This window comes from Balaenoptera ricei, chromosome 8, assembly GCF_028023285.1.
Source record: "Balaenoptera ricei isolate mBalRic1 chromosome 8, mBalRic1.hap2, whole genome shotgun sequence".
NCBI classification, from domain to species: Eukaryota; Metazoa; Chordata; class Mammalia; order Artiodactyla; family Balaenopteridae; genus Balaenoptera; species Balaenoptera ricei.
Window position 1 is genome coordinate 19,222,950 of NC_082646.1, and position 17,577 is coordinate 19,240,526.

The 17,577-nt window shown below is 34.6% G+C and overlaps 1 protein-coding gene across 1 annotated transcript in view; it reads left to right on the forward strand.

The window, feature by feature from the left end:
• Window positions 1-17,577, forward strand: part of ATM (ATM serine/threonine kinase) — a 141,486-nt gene that overhangs the window by 90,337 nt on the left and 33,572 nt on the right. Inside the window, exons 38-47 of the mRNA XM_059930391.1 lie at window positions 2,355-2,442; window positions 4,565-4,720; window positions 7,881-7,968; window positions 9,977-10,065; window positions 10,165-10,267; window positions 10,837-10,985; window positions 12,387-12,491; window positions 13,765-13,884; window positions 16,664-16,898; window positions 17,400-17,567. Of these exons, the coding sequence (XP_059786374.1) occupies window positions 2,355-2,442; window positions 4,565-4,720; window positions 7,881-7,968; window positions 9,977-10,065; window positions 10,165-10,267; window positions 10,837-10,985; window positions 12,387-12,491; window positions 13,765-13,884; window positions 16,664-16,898; window positions 17,400-17,567 (1,301 nt within the window). The remainder of the gene's footprint in view (window positions 1-2,354; window positions 2,443-4,564; window positions 4,721-7,880; window positions 7,969-9,976; window positions 10,066-10,164; window positions 10,268-10,836; window positions 10,986-12,386; window positions 12,492-13,764; window positions 13,885-16,663; window positions 16,899-17,399; window positions 17,568-17,577) is intronic.

Consider the following 17,577-nt stretch of genomic DNA (forward strand, 5'->3'; position numbering starts at 1 on the left):
GACACAAACAGATGAAGACATATACCATGCTCTTGGATTGGAAGAATCAATATTATGAAAATGATTATACTACCCAAAGCAATCTGTAGGTTCAATGCAATCCCTATCAAATTACCAATGGCATTTTCCACAGAATTAGAACAAAAAGTTTTGCAATTGATTTGTATGGAAACACAAAAGACCATGAATAACCAAAGCAATCTTGTTTTTTTTTTTCTCTCTCTCTCTTGTTGAGGCACTCGGGCTCCAGGGCACGTGGGCTCTGTAGTTGTGACGCACAGGCTCCAGAGCACGTGAGCTCTGTAGTTTGTGGCATGGGGCTTAGTTGCCCTGCTGCATGTGGGATCCCAGTTCCCTAACCAGGGATCGAACCCACATCCCCTGCATTGGAAGGTGGATTCTTTACCATTGGACCACCAGGGAAGTCCCTAGCCAAAGCACTCTTGAGTAAGAAAGACAGAGCTGGAGGAATCATGCTCCCTGGCTTCAGACTATACTACAAAGCTACAGTAATCAAGACAGTATGGTACTGGCACAAAAACAGAAATATAGATCAATGGTACAGGGTAGAAAGCCCAGAGATAAACCCACGCACCTATGGTCACCTAATCTATGACAGAGGAGGCAAGAATATACAATGGAGAAAAGACAGTCTCTTCAATAAGTGATGCTTAGAAAACTGTACAGCTACATGTAAAAGAATGAAATTAGAATACTCCCTGACACTATACACAAAAATAAACTCAAAATGGGTTAAAGACCTAAACGTAAGACTAGACACTATAAAAGTCTTAGAGGAAAACATAGGAAAAACACTCTTTGACATAAATCACAGCAATATCTCTTTTGACCCACCTCCTAGAGTAATGAAAATATAAACAAATGGGAACTAAAGTTAAAAGTTTTGCACAGGAAAGGAAACCATAAACAAGTGAAAAAGACAACACTGAGAATGGGAGAAAATATTTGCAAATGAAGCAACTGACAAAGGATTAACCTCCGAAATATACAAGCAGCTCAGGCAGCTCAATATCAAAACAGTAAACAACCCAATCAAAAAATGGGCAGAAAACCTAAATAAACATTTCTCCAAAGAAGACATACAGATGGTCAAGAGGTACGTGAAAAGATGCTCAGCATCACTAATTATTAGAGAAATGCAAATCAACACTACAATGAGGTATATCACCTCACATTGGTCAGAATGGCCATCATCACAAAATCTACAAACAGTAAATCTTGAAGAGGGTGTGGAGAAAAGGGAACCCTCTTGCCTTGTTGGTAGGAATGTAAATTGATACAGCCACTGTGGAGAACAATATGGAGGTTCCTTAAAAAACTAAAAATAGAACTAACATATGACCCAGCAATCCCACTACTGGGCATATACCTTGAGAAAACTATAATTCAAAAAGACACATGTACCCCAATGTTCATTGCAACACTATTTATAATAGCCAGGACATGGAAGCAGCATGAATGTCCATCGACAGATGAGTGGATAAAGATGTGGTACATATATACAATGGGATATTACTCAGCCATAAAAAGGAAACAAATTGGGTCATTTGTAGATATGTGGATGGACCTAGAGTCTGTCATATAGAGTGAAGTAAGTCAGAAAGAGAAAAACAGATACTGTGTATTAATGCATATATGTGGAATCTAGCAAAATGGTACAAATGGACCTATTTGTAGGGCAGGAATAGAGACACAGACGTAGAGAATGGACACAGATGGGGAAGGGGGGAGGGTGGGATGAATTGGGAGATTAGGATTGACATATATACACCACCATGTGTAAAATAGATAGCTAGTGGGAACCTACTGTATAGCACAGGGAGCTCAGCTTGGTACTCTGTGATGACCTAGATGGGTGGGTTGGGGGAGTTTCTGCAGGAGGTCCAAGAGGGAGGGGATATACGTATACATATAGCTGATTCCCTTTGTTGTACAGCAGAAACTAACACAACATTGCAAAGCAGTTATACTCCAATAAAAAAAAAAGTTTCTTAGGCTAGTTGGTGAGTTCTGTGTGGTCACAAATAGTCTTTGTTATACGGTTGTATATTGAGCTCTTAGTACATTGAAAAATCCTAGGTAAATAGTTTTTGAATCAATGAATTAGTCCTCTTAAGAAATAAAATGTAAATTACTATTAAATTCTCAGTTTTTTAAAGCTCAGTAGTTTCTTTTAAAAGAAAAAAAAATGCCATTAAATTCCATTTATTTGAAAACCAATTTTGTGCCAGAACCTTATAGTGTAGGGGAAGACAGATACACAAGCAAAAGGGAGAAAGTGCTTAAGCAAGTCTGCCTGGGACTGAGAGGACATATATATCTTTGTTTGTCAGAGTCAGAGCACTTTTTCCGATGCCATTTGGATAAAAAATCACAAAGAACAATGCTTGCTGTTGTGGACTACATGAGGAGACAAGAGAGGTAATGTAACTATTGGTTCTTGAGTTGGGGATTTAGAAATGTAACTTGTTTTGGCTGGCTGAATTTTAACATGATTCTTTGAGGTAATGCTACTGCAAGTTGCTGTATTTAATATGTGTGATGCTTATATCTCCTTGTAATAATCCATATTTAGGGTGGCACTTTGGTGAAATCAATGTCAGGAACTCTGAATTCTTTTTTTTTTAATTGAAGTATAGTTGATTTATAATATTGTGTTAGTTTCAGGTGTTCAGCAAAGTGATTCAGTTATATATATGTATTTTTTTTCAGATTATTTTCTATTATGGGTTATTACAAAATAACTTACAAGATATTGAATACTGTAGGAACTCTGAGCCCCAACTGTAATAGTAACAGTGTTATCTTTGCTAAATCATTCAGTCGTTGGGGGCTTTAGTTTATTTCATTTACAGTGAAGGAAAGGAGTAAGTGATTTTCCAGGTTACTTTTAGTTGCATTACTCCTCTTTTAACATTTCTCTTTACACTTTGTCTCAGAAGTAGCTAGAGTTATGTAAAAAGCTCCTGCATGTATCTTTATTATGAAACATAAGTTTCTTTACTGTGTACCATGGTCTTCAAAATCTGTGGTTCTGTATAGTGATGCTGTGCTATAGCAGTGTTTATTTTCTCGATTGCTTTATAATATAGTATTTTTGTTCCTATTATTTCTCTTGAGATTTTTAACAGTGAGTGCAGGAATTGCTAGAGAGGATGGTCTGACTGATCTGTACTGCTCCAGAGTTGACCAGAACTTTGAAGAAATAATGTAGTAGGTCTATAACTTGAATAGGTAGTCATTGATGTCTCATTAGTTTGTTTGGTGGTAGTGGCAGTGGTTGATAAAAATGGGAGGGAATGGTAGGGGAAAACTGAAAAATTATTTAACCTAAATCCATTTACATCTTAAAAATTAACTCCTCTATATCCCCCTCATTCCTTTCCATCCCACTCTTAGAAAAAGAAGTGTTAGGCCTTTCAGGGTTTGTGTTTCTGGTTAGAAAGTTACTGATTCACCATATTGTTTTGTATTGAATCCTCTTGTGAGAAAGCCCATAAGAAGCTTTAACTATAGCTGGAAACATGTCTTTTCTCAGTGTTGGGAGGCAGTTTCACCTCTGAATCATTCATTTTTTATTTACCATTGAGTTAGAGTGGTATTGACATTAGTTGGCCTTGGAGAAGATAACGTTTCTCAACATTAAGTTTTTATTCCGAATACGACCTTGAAGAAGATTCCTTGAGAGAATATGACTGGGACATAGAATAAAGGGTAAGGACCTGAGTTCAGGTTCACGTTTCTCAGAACAGCTACAATTAAGTCTTGGCTATGTGATAGGCACTTTATTCACCAGCTTTGTAAGCATTGTTTACTCATTACAACTATTCTCTGAGGTATATATTGTTTCTGCGTTTTACAAATAAAGAAATTGAGCCTTAAGAAGTTAACTTGCCAAAATTCATACAGCTTGTAGTAGGTGAACCAGCTGGATTTGAACCTAGCTAGAGTATCCTACGCTAATACCAATGCTCTTAACCACTACCATGTCACATCTCTATAATGTTTGTTTTGAAAAAGATAATATCATGGTTCTTTCCAGTTATGGCCTACTGTTATCACGGTGGGAGATTTTTTTTAAATAACCTCAACTTAGGCAACTAAGAAGAAAATTAACTGCAATAGGAAAGACATGTAAATGTGTCTTAGAAGAAACAATATTTTCATTGAATTGGCCATTTAAAAACACTCGTGTATGTGTTATTAGTTATTCTGTATAGCCTATTCTTAGCCTGTGGTTGATGGATCCCTCAGTGGAGGGCGTATATGAACCCCAAATTTGTATGAGATGATGGTCCATAGCTTTCATCAGAATTTCTAAGAGGTGTGTGATCCAAAAAGAGTGATGGAGCTCTTCAGCTATGTTATCTTAGATGTTCACAGTTATATATTGGGGGTATGTTGTTTTTGGTTATTTAAATGTAATTTTCTTTTTAACTAGCACTAGCACTTGCTACCATTGGATTCTATATCAACATTCTTTTCTTTTGACATTTAAGTTAAAGAAATGGACATGACTAGATATTTAAATTTTTTTCTTTAGACCTTCTTCAGGAACAGTTTTTGATGATGCTTTCTGGCTGGAATTGAATTATCTAGAGGTTGCCAAGGTAGCTCAGTCTTGTGCTGCTCATTTTACAGCATTGCTCTATGTAGAAATCTATGCAGATAAGAAGAACATGGACGATCAAGAGAAAAGGTAATGGAATTTGGAAGTTATTGTTTGTAAAATTGGTGTTGACATTGTTTCATTAAAGATATATATTAAACATTTGTTTTACTGTCACTCCCATTTAAAAGATATTTTAGATAGACGTTGTCTACCTTTTAAAGAGAAATGATAATAAAAAATTTTTAAAGAAATAAGCAATTCTCTGAAATAGAGATGTTTATTTCTTAAGAATTATAAAAATTATACACATAGCAAGCTCCTGGGGGACAGAGATCATCCTTATTTTCCTCTGTATTCCCCATAGTAACTAGCATTGAGAACTTAATATAAGTGATCAATAATTATTTTTCAAATGGTTGATTCCCTAATTTCAATTAAATTGTTTACCACTATTCCCTCAGTTTATTGAAGATCCATTTTACTTATTGACTAGAAGTAATGTAACTGATTGCTTTCTGTGATTAAATCACTTTCATTATTTTATCTACCTTGTATTTCTACTACTTTAATTTGCTTTTCCTCTGAGTTAGAACTCTCATAAAAGTCTAACAAGTATCCTAGATAATAGGGAAAAGCAAAAAACAGCCAGGAAAGTCGAAGAGTAAAAAATACACAGTTTATTGTCCCAACTGCCCTCCTCAAATCTTTGTTATTTCAAATAGCTTAGTGTTTATTTTTATAGTTATCCTCACTTTTCCATGACAAAATCACTCATATTACAAAATTAGCAAAGAGGTGTTACATTGATGCATTTCTTATGCTTGCTACTTATAATTTCTACTTTGGATTGTCATTAAGCTAGAAGCAGTATGGTTTTTGGACTGTGGAAAACCGGGAACCGGAATTCAGAGCCCAGTTCAAATATTTCTTAACTCTCTGGTTTGTTATAATTTCTACTTTTCAATTGAAAACAATTAAAAATCTACAATATGTAGCTCATTTGTATAATGTATAAGTGATATGTTTGTGATCACTTAGACTTTGTACAAAGACAAGTATTGATACGTTGTCCTTTAAGTATGAAATGAGTAAGAAATTGATTTTTGCCTACTCTTGATCTTAAAAATTTGGCATAAGTCCTGCATACTTAGGAGGAGTAGTTTTAATCTGAATGTGCCTCGGTATCTTGGTTCCATAGAATAATATTTTTTACTAATCAGGAGTGAATAACTGAGCTCTTACTTGAGTATAAGTAAAAGCTCTTTTAATTTGAGGATAGGTGATCATATAGAATGTGGCACATTTTTGCAAAATTGCTTGTTTAACAAGCAGGAGTACCTGGATTTTATTTTGGTTAACTTCAGGGGAAAAGTGCTTGACAAATGGGGCTTGCTGTTTGCTTTGACAGTCTGATTTTGATTTTTTTTTTCAGATGCCTGATGGGAAGGGGAGGGCAAACAGACATAAGGTGTATAGAGAGGGTAGGGAATGCTAATTTTCTTCAGTGACTCAGGTGAACTGAGACTTTTATAAATCTAAAGTGATCAGGAAAAGTATAAAAGCAAAATACAGATCAACAGTTTACAAACACTGTCAGGTCAGAAAAATGAATTACTCTCTTAGGTTTTTCTATTCAAGTTAGTTAATAGCAAAATGCCTTATACTAGGTATTCAGGAATACATACAGAGTTTTATTTGTTAACTTGCTCCTGAGAAAGTATGAGCCTTCAAAGTTAGTATCCATAATTTTTTTTAGAAAGAAGTCAAAACTCCTTCAAACAGGATTTAGACAACCGGTCGTAGTTCACACCTCAGGCATTTTAGTATTCCTAATACCTAAGGCAATGCCTGACAGAAGTCCTGGCAACTCTTATTTTTTGCCTAGATGAATTATAGCTCTAGACTCAAAATCATAGACTCTAATACTGTTGTTCCTACTTTCCAAGTTTCTCCTCTAAAAACTTTTTTCTGCATAACTTACCAGTAAGGAAAATATATGTAATATTTACATATAAAGGTTATATTATAGCAAAATAGAATGTTGTCAGTGCCATTTTGTCAATGGGTCTCCTCTATCCCATCCCTCTGTGCTCCTCCAAGAAGTAAATGTTATCTCGTGTTTTGTGTTGATCATTTGTTTGGATGATACTGTTTTCATGTGAGTAGGAACCCATAAATATAGTTTAGTTTCCTTATTTTTGAGCTTCCTAAGAAGTTATATGTGTACTTTCCTACAACTTGTTTTTTTCCCTCAGTTTTTTGGTAAGATTTGTCTATGTTGTGTGTTGCTGTGGTTCATTAATTTGTCACTGCCACATAATATACCAGTGGGAGAATATGCCACAATTCATTTAACCATTCCCCTGTTAATGATAGGTGTAGAATTATTGGGTTGCAGGGTATACAAATTTTCAGTCTTATAAGATAGTGCCAAATTGGTTTTTAAAGTGGTTATACCAACTCAGAAATGTAGTTCATGAAGAAGTGGCTCAGTAGGAAGCTTTACATTTGAAGAAGGGATTCAAACTACCACTATTTCTAGTTTGAGTAAAGAAAGTAAAGAAGAAACTGAAATAAGTATAGGTAAATAATAGAGATAATATCACTTATGATAGTATTTATTTTATACATTGGATTATTATTGTCATAAACACTGTATAGCTGGCATGGTTTTAGAATTGAAATTAGTTGTAGGACTGAGTATCATATGCATACGTAAAGCTGAGGCCTTGGAGTAGAGAAATCTGAGTTCTAATTCTGACTATCACTTATTAGTTTTATTACCTTGGGTGTTACTGATCCACTTCCTTTTTAACACTTAATATTATCAGACTTCTTAATTTTTGCCAAATTATCAAGTGTTAAGTGGTGTCTCAAGTGTGGTCTTAATTTGTGTGCCTGTGTTTATTAATGAGGTTAAACTTCAGGTAAAACCACTGACAGAACATTTAGGAATTGAACTCAGGGGCTTCTGCTCTATTTTTAAGCTCTGTAAATAAGCATATTTTGGCATATAGCCTTCCCATAAACGAGACTGTGATTAAAATGTAATTCTCATTCAGAGAATTAATACTAACAAATTCCTTTTCTATTCTAGGCCTAACTGGTATTGTTTTTAAGTATAAATGGTTCATTATATTTTATTTGTAATCTTTGTTAGTTTTTTCTGTCAAAGTGTATGGTATATGTATTAGCAAGCTTCAAAATAGTATATTCCCGTTAAAAGAGGTGCTCTTGTGACAAACAGAAGTCTTACGTTTGAAGAAGGAAGCCAGAGTACAACTATTTCCAGTTTGAGTGAAAAAAGTAAGGAAGAAACTGGAATAAGTTTACAGGTAAATATTACCTTATTATAAGTGATAATATTTGTTTTATACTTTGGACTATTATTTTGTTATAAAGACTATATAGATTTGATTTGTCATTTGATTTTCAAACTGAAGTTACCTTTTTGGACTGTCATATACATAAATTCATGGTTTGAGGCTTAGGCCTTGGAGTAGACAGACTTGAGTTCTAACCCTGACTCAACCACTTAGTTGTGTAATCTTGCACAAATTACTTAACCTTTCCAACCTTGAGTTCCTTTATCTGAAAGATGGAAGTAAAACCACCTGTCTCATAGGGCGAACTTATACCATGTATTTTCTGTTACAGTACTCTGTTCATTTTCTTTGTAGCACTTAACATTTATAATTATATTTTTATTTGTTTACTTGTTTATTGTATGTCACATCTCAGGGCAGATTGCTTCTTCTGTACATTTTTTAATGTTTACTCTTAAATTGACCCATTCTTACTGAATTTCTTTGGTCACCTAATTCCTCTAAAATGAGTTTCATCTTCTTCAGTTTGCTTAAACCTCTGATGTTCTCTTCTCTGTCTTTTGTTTGTCTCTCCTCCTGCTTCTTGGACAAAATAGGGGACATTATAGGAAGTCCCACCATATCCCACTGTCAAACATAGAAATCTCCCTGCATCTGCTGCCATTGTAATCTTCCTCTTGTTAAAGCAGAGAAAGTTTCTCCTTCTGTGCTTTGTTTTTCATCAACTCTTTCTCGGGAACATTTTTTTTTATTGTGCCGTGCTCCTTCTCAACATATTCAAATTTTCAAACTCTTAATAAAAACATTCTCCTTCAAATGGACACAAAATCATTTCCCTTTTCCCTATGTTCTCTTAAAGGTGACATCTTTTTTTTCTCCCTTTCCATCACAGCCAAACCTTGTGAAAGAGTTGTCTGTATTTCCTGTCTCCATTTCCTTCCTTTTACTCTCTCCACTGAATAGCACTTGCTAATGTCACTCATAAACTTCATGTTACTAAGTCCTAGTGGTCACCTTTCATTCAACTTCTTCCTTAATGTTTCATCAACACTTAACACCATCAACCATGCCTTACTTGAAATATGTTCTATCTACCTTTTTGATACCATTCTCCTGATTTTTCTCTTTCCTTTTTTTGCTTCTTTATAGTCTTAGCCTCTTTTCTGAGTTTTTGGAGTATCTCCTGTGCTTCAGGCACTGTGCTAGGCTTCTGAACTGAATGTTCCAACACTGAGGGCTTGATTATTTCATGTTTATGAATAGAAACAGTTTGATTAGCATAATAGAATTATGCCAATATCAATTTGTGTTTAGAAAGTATTTCCTGGAGCAAATACCATTAAGATACTTAAATTCTTGATCAATTTTCTCTGCAGTGCAGTTTCTAATTTTCTGTTTTCTTTTTTTGATTTTTGTTTTCTTTTTCCTTTTTTTCTTTCTGTTTTGTTTGCTATTTTCATTTTTATTTTGCTGAGATTATTTTAAGCAGAATCAATTCTTTCCTGAGTAAATTTTATAACAAAGTTTTGAGTCATCAAACCAATTCTTTATCCATATCACATTTTACCAATTATAACATAGTGCAACTTTGAATTTTCTCTCAGAGAAAACCTTTACAGCTTGTATTTTTACCAAATTCAGTTTTCAAGAGTCAGACTTTGTAGGACTTCATTTTCCCATGTACAGTTTTAGCTGTTGACAGGATTGTTTGCTTTTGTTTTTATGATTATTTTTGCATGTGTTAGAAGCCTGTTAGGTTGGGATTTATTTCTTATCTAATTCACTAAATCATGAGCAATTCTTCTCTGGTAGTCCACAGTCACTCTGTTGTCTGGGATCAGTTTGTTGTGTTGCTGATCAGTATCTTTAGTATATATTTAAATATCATTATATTTTACTTTTATAACATAACATGTAGAGTTGGGAGTTACATGATGGAAATGATATAATTTCAAATTTGCTGAATTCATAAACTGATAGTTTTCTCCTCCAATTTTTGTTGTTTCCATGTTTTTAGGATCTGCTCTTAGAAATCTACAGAAGTATAGGAGAGCCAGATAGTCTTTACGGTTGTGGTGGAGGGAAAATATTACAACCCCTTACTAGGTAAATTGCTTTTTTATAGATAATGCTATAGTAATTCTGTTATGAAAGAAGTTACATGTATGTAGAACTCAAAAGCATTTAAAAACTCTTTTCTTATAGACTACGAACATATGAACATGAAGCAATGTGGGGGAAAGCCCTAGTAACATATGACCTCGAGACAGCAATCTCCTCCTCAACTCGCCAGGCAGGAATAATTCAGGTACTTTTTTTTCTGCTTTGGTAAAGCGCTACTAGTGTAGTGCTCAGATTATTTCAGTATGTCAGTGGAATATTTACACAACCAGATAAACTGTAGAGGTAAGACTGAAGGTTCTTTTTCAGGCACTGGGATTAAAACTCAGAGGGATACACAGGTAAATTGGAAAGGTCACTGACCTGAAAGATAGTGTAGATTTGTTGGTCATAATCTTCTTAGCTAACAGAGAAGACATTTCTTGACTGTGTACTATGTGGCCGGTAGTGAATTAAGTCCTTTGTATGGAAAATCTCATGTAAACTATTTCTCATAGTTTGTACTAGAGTTTGTTCCAGAAGTTATCATTTCTGTTACTGGCTAATATTCCTTAGCCATTCTTTTATCAAATATCAGAGCCCTTTGAGCTCTATCTTTGTGTTTTAGGGGGAACACACAAACAATATTTTGACATTTTAAGTGATGTTGTGAACTACTAAAATTTTGAAAGTTACTCTTTATGTTTGCTGTTTTTTGTTTCTCTAGTATTCTGTTATTTATGATTCCTTTTTTTTTTTTTTTTAACTCCTGCATAGGCCTTGCAGAATTTGGGACTCTGCCATATTCTTTCCGTCTATTTAAGGGGATTAGATCATGAAAATAAAGAGTGGTGTGCTGAACTACAGGAACTTCATTACCAAGTAGCGTGGAGGAATATGCAGTGGGACCACTGCATTTCTGTCAAGTAAGAAGAATTCAGACATTTTTAATTGCCATTTCTCTAGTTATGAATAATGAACTGTTTTTATCTTGCTCTATGAATGTAGTGGGAGTTGTGTTTTCATGTTTTGTAGATGCTGTAAGCTAAATGCTTAAATAATATAGCAGTATGCAGTAAGTCTACGTAGGGCTGAATTTCACTCTCTTCTTATATTAGGGCACCTTTCCCTCCACCCTCAAGATATTTTTGAAAATAGAAATATAAAAATTATTTTCTCGTGAGAATCTTATTCACTTATTGTTTATAAATCCAAAGAGAAATACAGGCATTTCCCTTCTCACTCCCTGCTGCAAACATTTTATTTAGTTAGATGGCACTTTTATTGGCTGGATGGTACGCGAAAGACTGTTTATTTGTGAAATATTTTCTTTTATTAAAAAAACACTGCTAAGTCACTAGCACGGGAAGAAAACGTTTACAACCTACATGTACCATCATCTGAATGAAAAGCCAAACACCTAATCTAATAAAAGATTGTGTATTTATGTAAAAAGTCTTTTGATGATATAAACGAAAAAATTAAATCATATTAATTGTATGTTTGATCTCTTTCATAGAAAAAAATTTCATTAATTAGAATGTCTTTCAGATTTCAAACTGTTAGATTGCTGTAAAATCAGAGATATGCACTCGTATTTTAAAAACATTTTACTCTCTGAACTGATTCCTACTTGTCTCTGTGAATCTCCATATTCTGTTTTTCCCCTGGCATACTGTATTTCAGCCACATAGCACTTCTCCATGTTTTTTTCCATCAAGCCAGCCTGTTTGTACCTAAAAGCCTTAAACATATCTTCTTTTTTCCCCTGTTACCATGAAAGTGGCTACTTGTCGTTCAGACTGTAGTTTAATAATGTGACATATTCAGATAGATCTTTTCTGACCGTCCATCCTAAAATAGCCACCCAGTCATTCTGTTTTGTTACCCTATTTTACTTTCCTACATGTCCTTTGTCACTGTCTGGTATTTTTCTTATTTATTGTCCATCTGCAAACCAGAACATAAACTCCATGAGAATGGGGACCTGATCTGACTTGTCCACTAATGGATTCCCTGCATCTAGAACCTGGTGACTAGTGCCTGGCACGTAGTAGGTGTTCATCAAGTAAATAAATGAGAATATAACACGTTTAGAGCCAGGAGAAATATCTGAGAAATTCACTTTTTTCTGCTTGAAGAATTTAAATGATCCACAAAATTCTTTGTAATTCTTACCAAGTTTTCTAGAAATGCATTTTTTAAAATGGAGATATCTTAATTTTAGTTTAAAATTTTGCCTTTTGGTGAAGCTGTTTATGCACACATGTCTTAGGAGTCTCTATTTTTAAATGTCTTTTTCTTTTATTTTTAAAATTATTTCACAGCAAAGGAATAGAAGGAACCAGTTACCATGAATCATTGTATAACGCTCTGCAGTCTCTAAGAGATGGGGAATTCTCCACTTTTTATGAAAGTCTCAAATATGCCAGGTATTATAAAAAGAAAGAGTTACTGTATTTTAATATTTAATGTCATGGCTTCTTTTCTGAAAACTTGAAGAATAATTTCAACACAAGGATTTGCACTGGTGAAGGAGTAAGACCTGGTGGCTGTGGTCAGGTTGTTTCCTTGTCATTCCCTTTTCCCCCTTTAAAAAAATTCCCTGTGTAATTAATAATTCATACTAATCAGTGTTGAAACTCAAAGCAGTGCAAAAGTGGGAGGAAACATTCAGCAATTAACAATTTCATAGCTTTTACATATCTGAGAAATGAGTGCTCAGATGAATTTTATCTTTTGCAAGCATGTTTTCATAAGAATTATGAGTATTCCTGTCTTAATAGTTGTTTTCTGTACTTCATATTTTAAATTTTTTGTATGAAAGAATTCTTTAATACACACTTGATAGGTATATGTACACATATATATACACACAAATGTTTGTATATATATAACCAATGTTACATTTTAATTTTTTGTTTTAGATGTAAGAGCATGCTCATATGTTAGGTACTTACATAAAGTGTTAAGTTATTTTTTTCTTATGTAATAACTTTTTCTTTGCTTATGTGGTTCAAATATATTCTACCTTTAAAAATAAAATTCCCTTTGGGAGCCCTGATCAATTATTTATGGAGAACCCTGAAGAAGGTCTTCTTGTTTCCCATTCCTTTGTTTTCTTCCTGGACCAGTGTACTGAGAATTTTAATCTTTTCTCCTCTAGTAGTTATGTGGCATTTACCTCTCTTAACGTTCTAGTGTCCTTTTTATAAAATGGTGACTAATGGTCAATACTTAAAGGCTTGTTATGAGGTACAAATGAGATAATGCACAACAAAGAACTTAACTATAACAGGCTAAACAAATGTAACACATTTTTTGTTTAACAGTATTTGTGATCTAATAAATCCTGTACTTTATTACAGAAGTAATACTTGCTACCATTTAAGTGCTTATCATGTGGTGGCCACTTTGTTAGGCTTTTTCTGTATGTATTCTTTAATTTTCAACTGGAAGTGAAAAAACTTGGGTTCAGAGGAATCCAGTAATGTGCCCAAAGCTATTCAGCCATTACTGGCAAAACTGGGATTTAGATCTAGGTCTGTAGGATTCCAAGGCTTACTTTGTTTCTACTACCTTATTCTGCTGCTTGTGAGTGTTAGTATTATTAGATCCACACCAAGGCCTATAATGGGAAGTCAAATTTTATCTTCCTGCAAACCTCTTCTTAGTTTTTAAGTGTCTTGTCTTTTCTGCCACTAGAGTTAAAGAAGTGGAAGAGTTGTGTAAGGGCAGTCTTGAGTCTGTGTATTCCCTCTACCCTACACTTAGCAGATTGCAGGCCATCGGAGAGCTCGAAAACATTGGGGAGCTTTTCTCAAGGTATGTGATTCAAATGACTGTATTCCAAAGTATAACCTTTCTGTTACCAATAGGGACTTCAAAAAATAAAAACTATATAGAGACCAGCCGTAGGTTTATTTCCTTTTATCAAGATATAAGTAAATTAACCTAATGAACTGTGATCTTGTTAAAATAAACATTTTCAAAAATTTTCATTGTAAAAATTCAGGTTTTTAAAATTTAACTATTGTGTTTTTCTCTTTACAGCTTTTTCCCTGTTCTACCCTAGATGAAATTGTTTCCTCATGTTTTTTACCATAGCACATTATACTCCATTCTGTTTTAGTATCACATTGCATTAGTGTCATTTTATGTATACTCTGCCATGCTGTACTAGAAGCTCCCTAAAAATAGGGCTTATTTATTCTTGAATCCTTTGTATCCTAGTGCTTTTTCCTGGTGACCAATTCTTAGTAAACAGTCAATGTTAATGAATATGGAGTAAGTGTTTAGGGGAGATTGCCTCTTATAATGGTGAAAAGGAAGTGATCTCACTTTCCAGTGTTCCTGGATCTTTCTCTGCTAGGGAGTTATAAGGAAGAAAGGGAAAGTTTGATGAGCTGGTACCAAATACCTGTGCTCTAGGACAGCAGTTCGCAAAGTGTGGTGTAGAGATCCTGGTTTTCCCAAGATCCATTCAGGAGTTCATGAAATCAAAACTGTTGTTACAGTTATAGCAAAATGTTATCTGGTTTTTTTGCTCTCATTCTCTCATGAGGTATAGTGAAGTTTTGGTGAGGTATCAGAGAATAGCCACAATTATCTGAAAAGACTATTAAAATACTCCTCCCTTTTCCAACTATGTATCTGTATGAGGCTAGATGTTCTTCATATACTTAAGCCAAACATCATAGCACAGCAAACCAAATGCAGAAGCAAAGATGAGAATTCAACTGTCTCCATTAAGCCAGACATCAGAGAGGTTTGCATAAATGTGAAACAGTGCTCTTCTCGCTAAATTTGTTTTGTTTTGGGAAGAATAGTTATTTTTTTATAAAAAATGTTATTTATGATATATGATATATAGTCGATTTACTATTATTTGAAAATAAATTAATACATGTTAGATTTTTCTCAGTTTTAGTTTCTAATAAGGTAAATATTAATAGGTATAATCCAATAAACAAAAGCTCTTTGGGGATCTTCAATAATTTGTAAGAGTGTAAAGCGTCCCTGAGATTAGAAAATTTGAGACCTGCTGCTCTAGGATCATTTTGGGAGGAATTAAAGTTTTGGTTCCTGTGAATTTGTGTTACTGTTTCCTTCTTTTTTTTTTTTTTTTTTTATAAATTTTTTTTTTTAATTAATTAATTTATTTATTTTTGGCTGTGTTGGGTCTTCGTTTCTATGCGAGGGCTTTCTCTAGTTGTGGCAAGCGGGGGCCTCTCACTGTCGTGGCCTCTCTTGTTGCGGAGCACAGGCTCCAGACGCGCAGGCTCAGTAGTTGTGGCTCACGGGCTTAGTCGCTCCGCGGTATGTGGGATCTTCCCAGACCAGGGCTCGAACCCGTGTCCCCTGCATTGGCAGGCAGATTCTCAACCACTGCGCCACCAGGGAAGCCCTGTTTCCTTCTTTATCAAGCAACTAAAAGAGCTTTCATTTCCTAGTCATCACCTTACCATCTTCTTAGTCTCCTTGCTTCATCTTAATTTCTCTTCATACAGTAGGCCTAAAGGATTGGACAGTATTGCTTAGTTTGAACATCTGGGAAGCACTCTGTTCATATAAACTAATTGTACGATATGCGTTTTCTCTTCCTTTAATAAGTAAGATTGGTATATGAAACCTTTGCCAGATGCCAGCATTTCCTTCATTGGATTGTTCTTTCTTTAACAGCTGCCATTTTGCATAGAGTCATGCCCTGTGCCTGGCAGGCACAGTAGATAATGAGTTTATTACATTTCCTTGCTGACTGTCCTTTTTACCACAGGGAGCATTGAAGCTGGACTAATGGTACAGATGTTCTGAATGACAGGCCTGATGAATGTGTTCTCATTTCAGAAGAATGTTAGTTTAGAAGTGCTGCTTTTTGTGAGGTTGAAGAGTATTTTTAAGAAAATCTTGAAAGTATCATCTATAAAAATATTAAATCACTATGCTGTATACCTGAAAGTAACATAATATTGTAAATCAACAATACTTCAGTTTAAACAAAGAAAGAAAGAAAATCTTTAAATGTTCATCCTCTCTTGGGTTCTCTGCTGACTGACCCTCAGAGGTCTGACCACATTGTAGGTTTCTAAACTATGGTCCTTATTTTATATTATTTTAGAAGTTCCAGTCATGTTACTGCAAAAATTCCTTTGTGTTCTGCCCCCCAGGGGTGCTTTGTGACCACCTAGAGGGGTGGGATAGGGAGGATGGGAGGGAGACGTAAGAGGGAGGAGATATGGGGATATATGTATATGTGTAGCTGATTCACTATATATATATATATATATATGTGTGTGTGTATATATATATATATATATATATATATATATATATATATATTCTATAAAGCAGAAACTAACACAACATTGTAGAGCAATTATACTCCAATAAAGATGTTAAAAAAAAAAAAGAGAAAATGTTGGACCAAGTCAAGGGTAGGTAAACTATAGCCCGCAGGCCAAATCCGGCCCACTGCCTGTATTTGTCAATTAAAAAAAAAAAAAATCCTTTGTGTTTATTAAACCTTAAGTTTCACAACCTGCATATTAGCAGGGTTTTTTTTTTTTTCAGTTCTCTTATGTGAATTCTTTGATTTGGCTTTCAGATCAACAACAGATAGGCAGCCCTCTGAAGTATACATTAAGTGGTGGAAACATTCCCAGCTTCTCAAAGACAGTGATTTTAGTTTTCAGGAGCCTATAATGGCTCTACGCACAGTCATTTTGGAGATCTTGATGGAAAAGGAAATGGAAAACTCGCAAAGAGAGTGTCTTAAGGACATTCTCACCAAGCATCTTGTAGAACTCTCTGTATTAGCCCGAACTTTCAAGAACACTCAGGTAATCAGATTTAAAACTGTGTCATCTCACCTCTTGACCTTGCCTTTTATTACCCAGAAAATAGAAAGCGTAAGTGAAAAAGAAATGTCATTTGAGAGACAGAGATTGCTATTAAAACATTGTATAGCATAATTGTTGAAGACTTCCCATTTTGGAATTAGACCTGAGTTTGAGCCTTGAACAAGGTACTCACCTTCTCTAAACCTCAATTGCCTGGTTAAAAAAATGAGAAGCTACCTAACTTACTCATTGTATTTATAACAAGTCAGCAATTTTATATACTGTGTATAAACACACATAATTATATATATGTCTTTATATAAAGAGAAAAACAGATAGGCCGACATCGGGCCTGGGGAAGGCAATTAGAGATGCACTTAAGACAGTCCTGACAAATAGTCAAGTCCTCAGTGAATGGTGGTAACTGCTTTTATTAGTAGTAGTAGTGGTAGTAGTAGTAATAGTAAAAGTATTTATTCTTATTTGTCATTTTCATTTCAGCTCCCTGAAAGGGCAATATTTCAAATTAAACAGTATAATTCAGCTAGTTGTGGAGTCTCTGAGTGGCAGCTGGAGGAAGCACAAGTATTCTGGGCGAAAAAGGAACAGAGTCTTGCCCTGAGTATTCTCAAGCAAATGATCAAGAAGCTGGATGCCAGTTGTACAGAGGTTCACTTTT